This window comes from Aphis gossypii, chromosome 1 (genome assembly GCF_020184175.1).
Source record: "Aphis gossypii isolate Hap1 chromosome 1, ASM2018417v2, whole genome shotgun sequence".
NCBI classification, from domain to species: domain Eukaryota; kingdom Metazoa; phylum Arthropoda; class Insecta; order Hemiptera; family Aphididae; genus Aphis; species Aphis gossypii.
Window position 1 is genome coordinate 26,145,384 of NC_065530.1, and position 19,817 is coordinate 26,165,200.

The 19,817-nt window shown below is 25.1% G+C and overlaps 1 protein-coding gene across 1 annotated transcript in view; it reads right to left on the minus strand.

Annotated features, from left to right (window-relative positions):
* Positions 1-2,208: 2,208 nt before the first annotated feature.
* The window catches only part of LOC114129524 (uncharacterized), a 67,412-nt gene continuing 49,803 nt past the window's right edge, over positions 2,209-19,817 (minus strand). The window contains exons 5-6 of the mRNA XM_050208290.1: positions 14,657-14,716; positions 2,209-11,236 (exon numbers count right to left, since the gene is read on the minus strand). Coding sequence (XP_050064247.1) covers positions 10,803-11,236; positions 14,657-14,716 — 494 coding nt within the window. The 3' untranslated portion in view covers positions 2,209-10,802. The remainder of the gene's footprint in view (positions 11,237-14,656; positions 14,717-19,817) is intronic.

Genomic DNA, 19,817 nt, shown 5'->3' on the forward strand with positions numbered 1-19,817 from the left:
AATTTTATGTAGTTACGAAAAAAAGTATAATATATTAGTATATAATTTATGTAATTAAATATTAAATATTATTTAAAAATATAGCGCGACCCACCAAAAGTATAATCGCGACCCACTTTTGGGTCGCGACCCACAGTTTGGGAACCTCTGTTGTAAAGACAATACACAGACAATAATGGTCTTTCAAAGTACATCATATTATTATACATAGACAATTTACGTCCAACTAACCATTTTGTTGTAATGTTAGCTTTAATATTAAAGTGGATTAACTTATTATCAAACTTTAAGGAAAGAATTTTATATTGGATAATTCGTAGGTTTTTATTTTGTTGTTGATATTTTCATTTTAAAGTAATTTATAGCTATAATAGGTATAGAATATTTCGTTTTAAAATGCTCAAAGCTGATTTATAATTAAAATATCAATACATTTCTGCGAGTTTCTGTAGATAATATTAGAACATTTAAATTGTTTGATAATAGGTAAATTTACTCTAATGTAGTCTAATATTATTAAAGGTAACAACACATGTGGTTCGGTATTCTCTTAACAATAGCTGTTTGTTGTTTTTTTTTTATTTTTTTTACTTATAACGTACTATGTCCTATAACTTCATTTAATTTTATTGTTCGACAAAATAGGTACTCCCTAGGTACTTACTAAAAATGTATTAGAATTTTCTTTAACCTTTATATAATATTATACAGTTTGAAGAGTGCTTTAGTATTAATAAGTACTAATTAGTTACTAGTCAGATTGTTAGAACATAATATTATTAAACTTTCTTTAAGTTATAAACATTTTTTTTTTTTTTTGATTAGCTTATAAGATATTTTAAAGTTAACAATAAGTTTTAAAAGCCTAATAAAACTGTTAAACATAAATTAAACAACTTAATTTAATATTCACTTTGTACAATCTTGAAAATCTTTTCAAAAAAAAAATTGTATTTAATTTAATGATTTTAGTCCAATAACGTTCGACCAATTTTAAATAAATTTAATCATAAAATAAAAAAAAAATAAACAGTATTTATTTAACCTATGTACATTTAACACTAGCTATTTTATAAAACTTCTAAATATAGTAAACTGCATCATAATCAATAATGCTCGTAAATGTTTTTAAAAAGTTCTAGTGAAGCGAAAAACGTATTGATTCTACAATTATTATTTTTTTCTTTTTTTAAAAGAAAAAACCTAACCTTTGGCATTTAACCTAACTGAGTCCATGTATCCTATAGAGCTTTTGAACTATTACATTTTATTTCGATTGTTTGTATTACACATATCGTAGCTAGGCGTTTTTAAGCAAATAAACCAACTTTAACATTTCATAAAATTCACTAAACATGTATGTTTTACTATGAGGGAATTATTTGAAAATTATATAATTTTGTAACAATATTTTACACTTTTAATTATTTAATTATTGACCATCACCAAATCATCATTTATAACTTTATTTTTATTTTTATGCAATCATTGTGTGGTATTTTATTGGATGCTAGAAAATAATGTTAAAATATGGTATAATATTTAATTTTAATTAATTGAAAATGCTTTTTTTATTTATAAAATTAAAAACTAACTTCTTTTTACAATAAAAGTGTGATCAATGTACTGTGTTTTTTTTTTTTTTTTTAATAATACCCATACACGAGTATATACTTCAAAATCTTTTAAGTTCTAGGATTTATAAAGAGGATTTGAGTGTCATTGTGGAATTCAAACCTAAGCCTAAATGTTCATTAAAATTATTGACCTTTTCATTTAGTAAATTCATTTTAAGATAAATTACTATAATACTATATATTATTATTATTGCTTCAGAAGCTTTTACCACCGTATAAATAAATCGATCTGAATACAATTTTAAGTGTCTGTCTGTTACGTCTTAAAAATTGACTACATTTCAATCAAAGTTTTACTTTTTGATAAATCGTACATTTTTTAAGTATAGAAAATATTTTTCTTGTTTATAATTTTCCCAAAATATTTAATATTTATACTTACCAGGTTGTGCTTCAATGAATCTGAACTTTTAGATTCTGTAGTTGTGTGCTTAATAAAATTCTTTTGTGACAATAATACAGAACCCTTATAGATATTAATAGTTAATACTATTAATTTTTAAGTTACAAGACATGAGATTTTGACTGTTGTTCACCGACAATAGTATTTCTAAATAAAAACAAGATAAAATAAAACAATTCAGTGTTATATTTTTTTCACATAAAATACACAACTATTAAAACGTAATATTATAATATTTTAAGCTAAGTATAGTAATAGTTTAGTGGTATACAATATCTTACTTTTTGATAAAATATTTTAGATAATTTGTAATAGACATAAATCATCAATTAAAATATAGATTTTATAACATAAATATAGCCATTTATAGCCACGTAATTAATAATAATACTATACCTATAAATAATTTTTATATATTAATATAAAGTTTGATTCCTTAAATTGTGTTTGGTGTTTTTTTTAGATGTTATTACAATTCTCTAAATAAAAACATTTATCTGCAAAAAATAATAATCAAGTTTTGACGACAAAATAATAACAGTAAAATCGTATTAAAGATAAATTAACTGAAACTTATGAAATTAATAACAAGAAAAAACTTAAATCCTGGAATTATATTATATGAAACATAAAAATACAAATAAATATAGGTAATTATTAATTAATTATGTTTAAATAATACACACATGGTTAAAGTACTTACCTATAATGCTTTTCTACAATAACAAATCATTATTTATTTATCTTAACAATTAAATAAATTACCCATTTATATTTTTTAAATTATTTTACAGATTAATCTGTAACATTAATATAAAATACTTAAGTATAAATTGACCATCTCGAGACTATATCTAAAATAGTTTGATTTTCTTTTAGTGTATGAAATAAATCATTTATATTCATCATGAATGTATTTATAATAATATGATTGTTGTATAATATCATTTAATACAACCCAAGGTATTTTATTCGTTTTTTTATTAAATATATGCACAATTTGTTGGTAAATATAAATTATTTGTTTCAATAGTCATTATTGTTGAATATAATTGCTAATAAAACATTTTGGTAACGTCGTTTTATCATGTAAAATTTTACTTGGACCAATACTTGTGTATTAGTATTTAAAACCATATTAAACTTCATGTTAGGTACCTACGCAACATTTTAAATTATATTGTATACTATGATTGACTTTTTTAAACAGATCATTCAGAAAATCCATCTGTTGATTATACACACATTTATATTTACAATATCAAAAGAATTTCATAAATATTTGACTTTAAAACTAACTTAACCTGCAAGACATAAACATTTCAAATAACCTGATTTCAATAACGTCTATTCAGCAACCTTTTTTAAAATTAACCTTAAAAAAAAGACTTATTATTTTCTTCTTATTAATTCTAAAAAAAAAAAAAAATATATGAGAAGTAATTATAAGAAAATGAAATCTATTTTTGTTTTTTTTTAAATAATTAAAGTCAGGTTAATTTATGATTTGATTTCACTGGACTCAAAATCAAACTTTTTTCGATTCAAAAATAATAATTATTATTTAAAACTTAAAATTGATTTACTTTACTCTAAATTATATCTATGAATTAATATTACATGAGAAAAGTCAATTGCTTACTATATTTTTTTTAGCTAAGAAACTTATTTTGATTTTATGGTATAATATACGAAATTGTATTTAATGTAATATATGTATAGGGATTTTAGTTTTAGCTTACAGAAAACTTAAAGATTTTTTATAATTGCATTATTATTATTATCTGTATTTTTTAGTACTATAACAATGGTAAATTATGCATATTTTGTTAGTTGAAACGTATTACTTTTTGATTATCAATTAAAAACGTTCATACTCGGTTTTTGTATTATATCTTTTCATTTAGAGCCAATATTAGTTTAATGTACACATGAATATAAAAAAAATTATAAACTTAATTGTTATAATAGGTTATAAAAGAAATAGGTATATTATACCTATTCCTTTTTATCCAGAATTTTATCCTACATGAATCTAGTCTAAAAAAGTTTTCAATCCATATTGTTAAACTGGCTATATTAATAAAGAGTATATAGCGACGATTTGCAAACGTTTAAATCATCATTAGACTTTACATTAATTATTAGGTATTTAGAAAATCTATACTCTTAGTTACATTACAGCAATAACTTGAAATGTAGGCAGATATTCATTTTTACAACTTCACCATCGTTTTCAGCTTAGATCTTAAGATGAAAACTGAATTCTATTAATAAAGTAAATAATTAGTTAGTAAATATTAGTATAATATGTTTTAAATACCAAGTAGGTATTTATATAATATATTATTCAAAGTCATTTTTCTATGGGAATTATGAATTTGGTTCTTGACAATAATACTAAATCAAATATTATGTGATATTAAAATATAATTTATGAAAAGAAGTACCTATTGGATAACGTATAGACGATATTTTGTACGAGTATTTTAATATTTATTAAATTGTAGAGGTTCATCAAGTACAATATTTATATTTATAACATTAAAACGTCTAAAAATACACCAAAAAAATGATTGATAGTTTATTTTATTTTTTTTTTTTAACTACCCATTTCAGTAAATATTTATGGCGATATTAAAATATTTGTATATATAGTAAATAATGATTATAAAACTGTATATTAAACAAAAATTAGGTTACGGTTGCACAAAAATAAAAAAAATCAATATGGTGTACTGCTTAATATTAATGATTTCATTTTTATAAAAGTTCGTACGAAGATCTTTAATGTTATAAGAGTGCTTATGTTATAACCTTTGTTATTCATTATACAATATCTTCAAATTTTATAATCATAAAAACCGTAGTACAGAAAATCACATACAATTGGTTGAAATCTCTTATTATGAATTTTAAAATAATGTGTTTGAACAAAAAATATAATAATTTATAAAATAATATAAGGCATTAAAAATATTAAATTATTAGATTTTATTTTATAGGCGTTTCTTATAAATTTAACACGTTGTGTTGTAATCATATTAAATTTATAGAAAATATATTAAGAATATTAGGTAACTTAGACAATAGTTTCTTAAGGAAACAAGACGGTACTTATGATTAAAATTGAAACAAACAAATGTTCATGATGCAATTATAGGCTGAAATTCTGTTGTATTGAAGTATATTAAGTAAAAGTAAACATAATTTAATTTAAAATATTTATTAACAAACATAGGTATAGAATAATGTATATGCCAAAAAAAGTAGAACTTAAAAGGAAAAAATTAGATTATCACATGTATTTGATATTGTTTAGTATGATATGGTAAGTATTGGTTTAGGAAATGTTATTTAATACGTAGAGATTATTCTACAAAGACGCAATTGAATTTTACAAATTCTTCTATTTTGGTCCCAGCATTCATAATATTGTTAATTGTGTAATCTGTATGAAACAGATAAATTTAAACATAAACCTCAAGTTTCATATTATAGGTAAATACCAATAATAATTCAATAGAAATCTTCAAATCTAAAAATTATTTAATGCACATGGTCGTGTAAGAAAATGTTTGAAATAAATTATATTATATTTGACTTTAATAAAGAAATAAGACGTGATTTAAAAAACTATTCATGTTATAGGAAGATCAAATGCGTATAAATATAAATAAATGGTAATTACAGCTTTTTAATTAATTTTTAAATTTTATTTGAAAGTATTAAAATCCTATTCAATAATACTTTACCACTTTTAATTATAATTTATAAATACTAAATTTTTGGGTTTTCACTGTTGTGTTGACACTACTGAATGATTCATTTTTAATTTCACATATTGTCTTTCAGTTTGTATAAAATTGTATACGGTGTAAACACGAGCAGGGAGGCTCTTGAGAGAAAATTGAAACGAATTGTTAAAAACACCAAAAACCCAAGGGGACAACAAAATACAGGGATTTGTCGTTTACATTTGGACAATAATTCATTGTTAGTGTCGATCGACACTGGGAGAGCGACCGAGTTAATTTCAAATTTAAACACCGGTATATAGTGAATAAATAAAATCATTGTCACGCTTTAGGTAAGGAAATGTTTTTATAGAAAACACAAATAAAAAACATGAACTTAAGCATTAACGGACGGACAAGATATTTGGGAATTGGATTATTTGGTTATAAAATTTCAATCTTTTCAAAGATAATAATAGATACAATGATGTGAAATAATATCAATTTCAAGACTTTCTTCCGGCGTTCAATGTTAATGTCTTATTTTTACATATTATGTACCTATAACCTGCAATTATTACAGTCTCGGTTTTATTTTTATAAACGATACTATTTTGGTTGAAAATCACTGTAGTATATGTTTTCGCTGATTACAATTTTATAATGAAACCTATTTTCATTTTCAAGAGCAAGAATAGAACTTTATGTGATAAACATAATACATTATCCTTAACAGAGTTCTTGGCAATAGATTTACTCGTCTTCAATAAACAATTTGAATGAATTAATTGGATTCCGTTATATGCCTATATAGTAATATAATATAATAATATGGTTATAACAATTTATTTTAAACGATTTTAATATAATTTCAATGTTTAATTATTGAAAACTATAATATTATATTTCAAACATAAAATACCATTAACAGTTTTTTAACTATACACCAAATTTTAATTTTGTTTGTAATATTCAATAATGATTTATCATTATGATTCATTACAAACATAAAAAATAATGAAAAAAAAAGTTTTATTTATTTATCACGACATTTTTATTTGATCGGAAACAAAATTCTAATGTTTTTTTTTTTTTTTTTTAGTAGAATATTTTAACCATTAATTATATATATATATATATATATTTTTTTTTTATATCAAATTTGACGAATAAATTAAAACGAATTTCCAATCACTATATGGTCCATGTTATAGCATGTTTCTACACTCATAATTTAAAATTGGTGATCACTATACATACATTCAAGATGATGTAGATATTGTATAATGTTATGAAAATAATGAAAATTATTTAACGCTAAATGTATTGTTATTTATTTATCATAAAAAAGTACGTTAAGAGGACGTCACCGTTACATATTATATTGTTTCCACCATACAAACATATAACTTGACAAACTTTCATTCAGTAGAACTAATAATTTTTCTACAAAGGTAAAAATATTATCTGTCCTCAATCGTTAATTATTATTCAAGAAATAAACATTTTCAATTTGTCATATTCACATTAAAAATTAAAAATTTAAACATCGAAAAAAACCAACGCTTACTCATATATAATGCTCTCATTTCGAACTGATAATAGATCAATTAACTCTAATATTAAAGCTAATAATATTTGAACGAAAATTGCTTTGTTGTATGTTTATAATACGTAGATAATACATGTGAGAGTAGCGTCCTCTAATTTGTTAAAAAACTTAGATCAATCTAAATCTCCGGACTAAAATAATGTATTTAGACGGTATAAACAATTTTAACGGGTAGGTAACCCATAGGACCTAATGTTTACATTAAAGTACTAAATCCCAACATCTTCCACCATTGTCGTTCTCAACTTAACTCATGTCACGTACTCACGTCCAAACACTTAAAATCTTTTAGTCATTGATACCAATGGTCATAAATCAGAGTGATTTATATCTATTTTGCATTTATGCGAATACTCGTTAAACGAGTAGAATAATAATTTAAGTCTTAAGAGAATTCTAACTGAATTATTTCTGTTGATTAAATTCATGAAAATAATAATACGATTTATAATCAATGATTGCTCAGTGTGCGTAATGTATGAATACGGACATATTACACGAGATAATAACATTTCGAGACTTTGCAAAAACATTCAAAACGAAAATTTAATAAAATAACCGCATCGTAGAACAATTATTATTGTGATACATTTATGCGTGATTAAATTTAAGTTCACAGAATACATTTCATATGATATTGACTTACCATTATTCAAATCACGCTTGACACGCAGTTATAATTAATTTTAAAAACTTTTACCAAATTCAAACGTAAAGTGCAATACCTATTGACTGCTAACTTGAACCATTTTATGATATCATAATCAAAATTTACAAAAGCGGTGAAAAAATTAAAATTTAATGACAGCTTATGTTAACCTATATTTAATTTTATACGATATATCTACGAACAAGTATATTTCTCCAAACGACTTAGTTCAGGTATAATAATTATGAATAAACTAATATGATTAACTTCACTATACAATGTTATACAAACATAAAAATTTTAAAGCAAATCATTGAGTCTTTATGACTACAAAAGACTTGTATAGGTATTAGATGATTTTGCTATTATTTTTCCCTTTTTAAAAGTGTAAATACTGTAAGCTTAAGCATATTATATCCAATAATGCATATTTCCTATAGACTGAACTGTAACAATAGTGTATGGTTAGTACATATATTTAATATAATACGTCGAAAGACACAATAATTTTATTACAATCATAACAATAGTAGAGAGAACCATAGATATAGTTTTTTTTTTAGTTTTTAATGAAATAGATAATATAATATGTATAGGTAGTATTTATATTATAATGGGCACATCGAAGTTTTTCTATAATATGTCTTAAATATTATTAGAATTAATATTTCAATATTGATTAATTGAAAAATTATGAATATTACATCGTGTTAATGTTAAAATGCATTATTACGCATACAATTATATATTATAATAATAAAATTATCAATCGAAGTGTGTTAAATAATATAAATGCAAAGAGAAATCAAATTATTGGTTGAACGACGAAACGCATTTAAACATTTTTTAAGTGTTTCAGATCGTTTAACACGTGTTAGGCACCAAACTTTTAAGTACAACATTAAGGACTTCAAAATGGCGAAACGGTTTCAATAATTAAAACGTCAATTTATACGATAAAAATAACAATAACAATAAAGGAGCAAAACGAACGAGAACAGCTAACAAAATAGCATACGCACATGTGAACACATGATAATATATTTAAACACAATAACAGGTAAACTAGCGCACGATGTAGGAATAGTAAGAAGTTAGTTTTCTCAGTAAGCATTGCCCCGTGAGCAGTAAAACAGGCACGAGGATCAAGGGTTAGTACATTATTATTATATAGGTGTCAAACGATACGGTTCTGGATTTGAAAAAATGCATTCTGAGCGAAGCAAGGAATGGAAAACGACGTTTACCGTGACGTGAATTCGTTAAATTACAGTTAAAGTTGGTATCTCACCATGTTTATTGTACATATTATATTATTATCCGCCATCCTACTATGTATTATACTCCTCTACCCATCACCTGCATAAACTTTAAAACTAACTTAAGTATTTGAATAACGAAAATAAGTAATTCTACTTTTAAAATATTTACAATTGACTTTTACGGAACAGGGTCTGCTAAAGTTTAAATATACCGTTATATTAATGAGAAATCATAATAAGTATAAGTCAATATTGCAATAATAATCGCTCAAAATTATAATTCAAAAATATAAATCAGGAAAAAAAATAGGAAGTTATACTTATACGGGAACAAACACGGGCGATAAATATAATATAAATATTCTATAATGCGGAGGAGATAAATATTATAAAATATACGTTTTAAATGATATAGGTAAACGGGCGTCTTTGTGATATCAGAGTCTGTAAGATAACATAATAGTCATATTTGACAATGAGCGAAACAACTCAGTGGCGCACATGACATAAACACCGTACTTGGGTAAATAATAATAATAATATGGATGTGTACGAAATGGCTTTGCGTAACGACGCGTGACGCGACGATCGTATTTAATATGTTGAATACAAAGGACACCGTTACGAATGATACTTGCCAGCAAACGTTACACTATACACGCAAGTGCACAACATTGTACAATTATAATCTTTGTAGATTTCTCAACCGTAATCTATTCGATTAACAGGCGTCTCTCATAATTTTAGCCTAAAACTGCGAATGCTGATCGATCGCGGCCAGATCCTCACTGCAGCGCCCAAACCGTACACAAGAGTTGTTCTACGTTTTTACGGGTAAAATAATTAATAATACTTTTAAAATAATTAGGTATCGTAATAAATAATATAATACATGTTTATAATAATATACCTACATCTAACCGTAAATGGGTTTTGATTCCAAATACAATAATCCCAGTCGTATTTGCCACTCGTCGTTATTATTTAAATCTAATGACATGATAACGCCTTATGCGAATTAGAAGTCATTTTTTGGGGGGGTCCCCCCCCCCCGACAAACACGGCCGACAAAATAGTCCGGATTGTTGTATTCGAAAACGGTAAATGCATTCGACGTCGCACGATATTACCTACGTCGTATACACGTCGTGAGTACGCATTCCTCTACTTACAACGCGGCGCCCCGAGTAGCCGAGTGCGCCTAATGGTACCTCTATTGTATTTCGTACACGACTGCAGCTGCAGCCGCGCAGAGTCGCGACCGCCGTCGATGACGACCGTCGTCCGAGGCGTCGGCGGTCGAGTAGTCGGCGGCCGACGACGATGATCGCGATCTCGTCGGTGTCGGTGTCGGGCGCACCGGCCGACTACAGGGCCACGTCGTCGACGGGCCTGGTGACGCTGATGTGTATGGCGCTGTACGGCAGTATGCCGGTGATGGTCATGCGGCGGCTGCCGTGGTGGCCGTGGGCGCAACCGCACAGCGCCGTGGTGGCCGTATGCTATTTGAACCGGAACGCGCACTGTTGGAACACCAGCACGGCCACGACGGTGGCCAGCACCAGCGCGCCGGCCGCGTACACCAGGGCCAGGTGCACGAGGCTGGTGACGTACAGCGTCCTGTTGCACCAGCCGTTGGGCTCGTACAGCGACGTCGGCTCCGATTCGGGCCAGTACACGGACAGTATCCAATAGTTGCCCAGCGCGAACCAACCGGCCAGGAACGCGGCCAGCCCGACGGACGCTATGCGCGACCCCATCGACGACACCATGTCCTCCCGCGTGCCCATGTCCGGCCGCCGGCGCTTGTTGTACCGCAGCGACTTGACCTGTCGGCACAGCAGCCACACCATTTTGATCAAGCCGAATATGCCGCCCACGATCATGTACACCGGTATGTGCGGTTCCCGCGGACAGTCGCGAACGAACTCCACGCCTGCAACAAGTCGAAAAAAGTCGAAAAAGTCGAAAAAAAAAGCCGCCGCCGACGACGACGACGAGCGCCATCGTCAAACGTCGCGTTACGACAATGACAATATAATTATTTAAATATTATAATAACGATTTTTGTTACTACGGTGCGACGTGCATGTGCAATATTGCACGTGGTATGTAACTAATATATTTAAACTTTACGAGGTAGGTATATAATTCGTGCAGTCGTGTCATGTCAGAGTGATTATAATGATTATGTCGCGAAACGATCGATATTCTTTGACCCGACCTATTATGACTCACGTGTGTATAATATTATATATAGTTCCAAACTCACGGTTCGGTTCGATTGGTTTGGGTTGATAAAAATAGCTAATATCATTGGAATAAGACGAGACATAATATTAGTATAGTTGTAGTAAAGGTGTAATAAATTTGCTAGCCGGCAGATAATAATAATATAATATATGTGATATTACGCGTTTTTCTTGTTTTATCCGGTTAGTGTGTGTGTGTGTGTGATGCACTTCTTCAAATTGTATTCAAATTAGATTAAATCGGGAAATGGGTAATACTATAAAATATTTCACCGAAAAACGACGAGACTATTATACTACAAAATTAGTGTCTATCGCGCATGACGGTTACTCTGCCGAAATTTCTCGCTGATATCATTATTATTGTAAACTATACTTATTGTCCAAATAGCTAACTATCGTTTGAAACAAAAATTATGGTTAAAAAGTACACGCACGATATAAAAAACAAAGAATTCAATCAATTAATGCGATACAAATAGGTAGTATCCATAAATTAATGTATGTATTATACAGAGTGTCTTCCTTTATTTTATCTCGTTAACAGCTCCTTCCAATAATTAATATTTTGAAAAATGATTAATAATTTTAATAAGCCATATAGTATATGGCTAGTATATACTAGTATATAGTATATTATAACATTACATTATTCAATTAATTTTTATGTTAAATGGATGTTAATTATTAATGTTTGAAAAGTCTTAATCGGGGTTTGTTACTATTATTTATTGGGCAAGATATATTTTTTCCTAAATAAGCACTACTTTCTTTATTACTTTATAATTGTAGTGACTGAATAAAGCATATTAAAAAGCTATATATATTGTATATATAAATATTATATAATTAATAATACGTGTACAACAATATTTTGTTTTGTTATTTAAACTTTCAGTTTTAACAATAAATCAAGTGTTTTAATTTTTCGGTGTAAGATAATCAGTGTTCTGGCTTTCTGTTAATTGATTTTCAAACAAGTAATTTCTAACTGTAAATGGAGTATATTTTCCATTTTTTTTCAACTGACAACTCAATATGCATCGAATTTTTCAGAATTTAGAATTTATAGAATAATATTAAACTTTGGTTTAATTTATTCTCGGCTACAAAACGAAATTGAATAATAATTTTGGTAAACTACATGTTTATTATTCGTATCATTTTAATTTTTTATTTAGAGTAAATTTGAGTATAATAGAAGATCAAAAAATAATAGTTACCAGTAACTTCTCGGGAAATTATAATTTATCTGAGATTCAGTGAAATTCCATCAATATTGCAATTCCTAGTTTTCCTTAGTATTAACTGTAAAAACATACTATTCAGAGAGCCGAGGAATTGTGTAATAAAATAAAAAACAAAAACAAGAAAATTGCTATTGCATAATTCACTTACTGACTTTATACTACAAAGTTATTATTATTTTTTTGTTTAGACATTCCTAGTATGCACATAACAAATTTATAATGCAACAACGAAGGATTGAATGAATTGTCTACAACATTGAACACAAAAAATGACAGAGTTGATGGTTCCTTATTTTTATTTTATAAAATTCACACTTGTAACCAATATTTAAACAGTTATTCATCAATGACCTCTAAAGTGTTTCGAAATTGTATGCCATAAAATAAATTAAAAAACGGAAAAGTGAATCAATCAAACTATAGTATACATTCAAATCTAATTATATATAAAATCAGTCATTTAAGACACATAAATTTAATTTTAAGCGTGTAAATACTTATTTAATTCATTTTTTAATTGAAATCGACCGCGTTAATTATTAATATGTTATAGAAAATCCACATAATAATAAATTACTAAGCTTTTAGTATAATATATTTTATTACTTATATCACTTTGTGTCGTAGGTATAAGACGCCCGTCCAAAACAGATTTCAATTAATTTTATCATTTTTAGAAACTATGGCTTGCCTGCTTTAGTTTATACTTTTTAAACTCATATTATGACAGATGAAAACTCATTTTTTAATCTTTGCTTTGTAACTAAATTTTGATTAAATCAAACAATTTAGTATTTAATAATCTTTATTAAGTAAATAAAAATTTTAATGTCGACTGACACGACCCTGCGAATTAAACTACTTTAGTCTTTTTGTTTGTTTTTATTTTGTTACTAATATTTAAAACAGTTAAACAAAAATATATATTAAAAATGCATGTATTGATCTTGCTGTCTTTTGCTTCTTTGATTTGCATTAATTTATTAGTTTTAAATTAAAAATATATAATTTTTATGCTTTTATCAGAAGATAATATTTTGATTAACATTAATTATTGATTTAGTCTATACATCATAGTAATATAAACTCAAAAATTAATAATATGAATTTAAATGATTAACTAAAAAATACTATAAATACATACATAAAATATTTTTTGTTATCATTTATATATATTATATATGTATAATTTGTGTTTTATAAATAAACTGGAATGTTCTTATTAAAAGATAAAAGTTACACCCCATCATATATTGTTTTTGTTACATAAATATCATGCGTAAAACATTAAAGTATACAATTTCGAAGTTGACTAAATTGTACAACTGTTCAACTTCTACATATACAGATATTCAGTTATGATTTGTAGAAATAATTAAGTGAATATAAAAATATTTAATATTATATTAATTTAATTACCTTCCATATATAAAACAATAATATTATATAAATAAAGTGTTATTATTATAGCTCAATAGGTAGTTATTATTAAATAACGACTGATGTTTTAAAAAATATAATGAAAATAATTAACCATTATTAGTTAAATACAATGATAAAAATTTTATAATTTATAAATCTTCAATAAGACTTGCTTATTATACTACCTACAACCAAATTTTTTGAAAAACTGTACAGAGAGTTTAGGTTTTTCGTTCAGACCGCAATATTCCATAAACATAAAAATTATTAAAATATACATTAAATTTACTTTAATTAGTTGTATAGGTATACATAGAAAATTATACTTCAAACTTAGTTTTTATAACTAATTCATTAAATGCATGCATTTGTATAATGGGATTAAATAATATTTGTTTTAATTAAAAGTATACTATATAGTACAAAACTTACCAACAACGAACATAATTAAAGGCACCACCGTGAAAATGGACAAAATTACCGTCATTATCACTGAAATCATAAAAATTATAAATCCATTATTATAATTGAGCAGTCAAAAGCTTTAAAATTCAACAGTTCACGATATTGATAATGTAATTTGAAGACTTCCTCGTTAAGAATACCCAACTAATGAATATAATATATTCGTAAATCGTAATGTTAATCAATGAAATTCTATGTCAAAACTAATCACAATGCGTGATTAAATCTAATTAATGTACTTACCCTTAAAATATAGATATTACTAATATATTTCATTTGTATTAACATTAGTTTCTTGAGTTTGTAATCCTATTACTTTTATTCCTAGTATTTAGATTTAGAATTACATTTAGACGTTTAGTGTGTTTTATTTGTATGATGATTATTATATCAGAAATATAAATAAAATACTCAACATTGAATAATACTATAATGCGTTTACTTATTACTTATTTTCATTTCATTATGTAACAGTACTTAAAAATACAATAAAACATTATATACAAAAGAATAGAATTCCCATAAATTGTATTTTTTTTCAATAAAGGTAATAAGACACAAATAGTAGGGAGCTATTTCTTCGAGAGGCTCACAAGTGATCTTTATTGTCCTCTAGTCCGGTGAATTCGTGGTTCAATAGTTTGAAATCCTTTTCAGGTAAATTTACCAGAGAAACCAATAAAATACGACAGCTCTCTGTGAGAATTGTAATATAACACACAATCTCGTGGGAACTTCTAAAATCTTTGCTAGCGCCAATTAATCTTGAGTTAGGACAGATTTATAGAGAGACATTAAAATAATTGTTCAGATTATAAATAAAGAAAAAATTATATAACACATTTCAAGAAACAATTGTATAGACAATACTAGTTTTTTTTTACTTACAAGTATTCAACAATATTTTCTTTTTTCGAACTGTTCACAATTTAGACGTTTTATAATAATCATTAACTTTAAAGTTCGTGTGTTGTACAACGTAATGGATACGATTGTTGTATACTTGTTCTTAAAAAACAAATAATACTTAAGATACCCAAGTTCATGAAATATTTTAACTCATTCTATTTCTTAATGCTTTAGTGTATTTTATCGATTTGATTTGAATATTATAATTATCACATTATTAAATACAGTTGTAATTTTTATCAACCAATTTTTTATTTATTAAATATTAAAATGAATGCACACATAAAATAGAATAGATTCATTTCATATTATCAAAATCAAAGTTTTCTGAAAATTATTACTTTTCTTATTTTTCATATATAAATATCAATAAGTAGCGTATAATAACAATCAAAATTGGTCAAACAATTAATAAGTCAATTTGTTATAAAAAAAAAAAATGTTTTAGTAATAATATTTTCTAACTATCGTGTAAAATAAATAATACATTAATACTCATCCATTATTATAAGTGTTATTGATTATTTTAACATTCTTTATTGAAAATAATACTTAATCCAATAATTTATAGTAATGATAAACTAAAGAGCAAAAATGAAATTTATTTATTTATAGTTTAAACATCAGCAAAGGGTAAAAGATGTGAATTTTATACACAATTTTAACAAAAACAATCAACAAAAGTATATAGATATGTATAATATTCAATAAAAAAATATACATTTTCAGTTTAGAAGCTGGACCAGAATTAAAATCAAATTTTATTAACTCATTGCACGACTTCAGCAAACGGCATAATGAATTATCATTAACATTAATCATTAAAAGTAGAAAGACATGAAAACAATAATTATTTTTTAAATTAATATAATAAATACAATAGAATTTATTTACTTTTGTTTTTAATTATTGTTAATCTAAAAATAAATTAAACTTTAGATTAAATATAGCAACTTAATATTTGAATTTAAATTATTATTTGTCTACGGTATTGTTATAATATGTTAATTCTTGAAATAATAATGTATTAGCACCTTTAATCAATAAAACGCCATAGTTGGAAATATATATCATATTATTAACAGTTCAAACCGACCTACATTTTTGTCACTGAAATCGATACATTTTATAAATCTGTAGGTGTTTTATGCTCTTTATAACCAACAATCATATAATACCGGAACACAATAACAATTTGTGATTCGCATATGATGTGAATATTTTCATTCACTAAAAATGTTTTAAAATTGAAAATATTATTTGTAGTTTATATCATATAACGTTTAGATGCATCGATCTATGATTGTTATTAATTTTTGTAAATATTTTAATCTTATCCAATTTAGATGGAAAACGTAGTTATAAATAATATTACAAAAAAAAATTCAACATATTAAATAAATTTTTTTCAAATAAAAAAATATGTCTAAATGACTACCTAAGTTTCTTTCTAGAAATTTTATTTAGTAAAATGATTATAAATGTATATAATTTATTCACAATTAATCATATATTATATTATATACCATAATATACAAATATAATAAGGCCATACATAATATAGATCTGAAAAATAAAGATTTATAACTGTATAAAAATTAAGTTTGTAATATAAGTTAAAATTAAGTAAAAAATAGCAAACTATAACTTAAAGTGTATTATATTACGATAATTAATTTTATAAAATATTTTATATGCTACCCCTTTTGTAAAAAAAAACATCATAGCACTTCGCACTCAACAGTATATTGGTAAATTGTATAATGTATTTTCTTATTCTATTATTAAATATTTTGGGTATTTATTTATATAATATTGTTTAAAAAATCATATTATATTTTCCTTAAATAAACATTACTAACAGAAGTAATATTTCAACTATATTTAACATATATATTATATAGTCGACAATAAGTGTTTTGCCATTGTTGTCACCTTGAAATGCGTTTAGAGAGAAACGCCATACTTAATGTAAATATAAAATATTTAAGTTTCTTTATCATACTTACCATAATTGTATTTCGGTACAATCAAATAATTCATTATTCGGTTTATTTCACCTGCATTTTGAAATACTTAAATATATTGGTTTTATAGCAGTGTTTTTTTTTTTTTTTGTTCTTTTTTTCTATCTTTGGAACAATAAAACAAACAAAAAGTACCGTGGAGAAATTAATTGAACACATAATATGTAGGTACTTTAAAAGGTGATTTTTAAGCTATGTTTCATGTTTATGTTGTTCTTATATTAAAAGCGAGAACCATTTAGTATAATATTATGTACAAGGTGATTCGTTTAAGTATCTAACTCATTAAAAAAGTTAAATATTTTTTGATTTTTTTTTTTTCATAATTTAATAATATAAAAAACTTCATTAAAAAAAAAATATATATATATATTACTTATGACTTTTAACTATTATAATATATAAATAATAACTAATTAACTACACGTATTTAATATCTTAAGAATATCTTAATATTACTAGTATATTGATCCACGATATTAAAAGAATTATTTATTCGTATAATTTATGAAAAATTATTTATCAAGTTAGTAAAAACCAAAATAGATATATTTGTTTCATTTTAAATTCTACCAACTTAATTATTTGGAAAAAATTAACCTTTAATTATTCTTGAAAGCCATATATATTCTTAAAACATTTTAGTACTACAATTATACGTGCATAGTAATAATTATAAGCATACGGTATGCTTATAATATACGGTATGCAACATTCCTCAACCTAAAAAATTACAAAAATTTAACATATTTATCATTTTATCCTAAGTATTTAGTTATTATATGAGAGAAAATTATGAAAACTAATTATACACATTCATATACCTATAACTATATCTGACGAACTAGAAATACATTTTGAAAAGGATTATGGTTTTATTTTTTTGATGATGTGTACAATAAATAATATGATATTGTAATATTAATTACAAAAAGCTTAAAAATCTTAATTTTTTAGTGGCAAATACGCACAAACAATCACATCAACTTACATGATCGAGATAAGGAAGATACCCTTGATTTTCATGACTTCAATTATTTTTTTTTTCATTTACACATTTTATTCTAAGAGGAAGTAAGACTTAATAGTTAATTTTCGTTTAACATGCCTTCTATAATCATGAACACACTTAAATTTCATTAAATTATTATAATAGATTTACAATCGAACTAAAAACAAAGATTTGTGTAGTGTTATATTTATTCATGAAAATTATTTAAAATTTAAGCTGTCATCAACTAAAATTATATAATACAAAAAATTATGAATTAAATATACCGTTCCTATCTTTTGGTTTATCAAAAGTAATTTTTCTCGCTGATAATAGATTTATAACGCGATAATTAAAATTATAAATAAGAACTAATATAAATAGAGTTTATAGATTCAGTAATTAATAATTATCTTTGAACCATAGTATGTTTTCATAAAATGCAATCTGCATTATAAATGTAAACAATACAAACTTACTAAATTAATATTTATATTATACCAACTTTTATACACAAATGTTGATTTTTTTAGATTTTTTTCATGAGTCTGCATAAATGAATAAGATAAGTATGAGATGTCAACAAGATTAATAATATTAATAAAATTAGTTTCTACATTTTACATATAATAATGTAATACTAAGAGACTTAAAAATATGAAATGTGATTTATACTTTTTAATTAAACTACTATTTAATAAGTACATTAATTGCTTACGTGCGTGTATATTTACATTTCATTTTGAACGTATAATATATAACATTTATAATAGTATTAACCTTAATCCAGGTAACTTATAATTATTATTTTCTTAACATTTTAAAGAGCCTTATAAATCATATAATATTATGTTGGTTTAAGACGTTTAAGATTACTAAAGCAAAATATTATGAGTAACTTATTTTTTATTAATTGTTACTAAGCTTATAAATTATTATTTATTATTACTGAGATTTGTTAACAGTATTTAAAGAGTGAAAATCTAAAACGTACTATATCCAACATTCATAAAAGTGAGTCAGATATGGAAAAAATATCGAGAAATCCGTTGAAATTGTCAGAACAGGCCAAAAGTACAATTTTCTAGTCATATTTACATTTAAAAATATTGATCAAAATAAAAAACATTTTCCATACCTAGATAAAAAAAAATAGTGTTAAAATAATCAAAATATACTTATTTATATTTTATAGCAATGT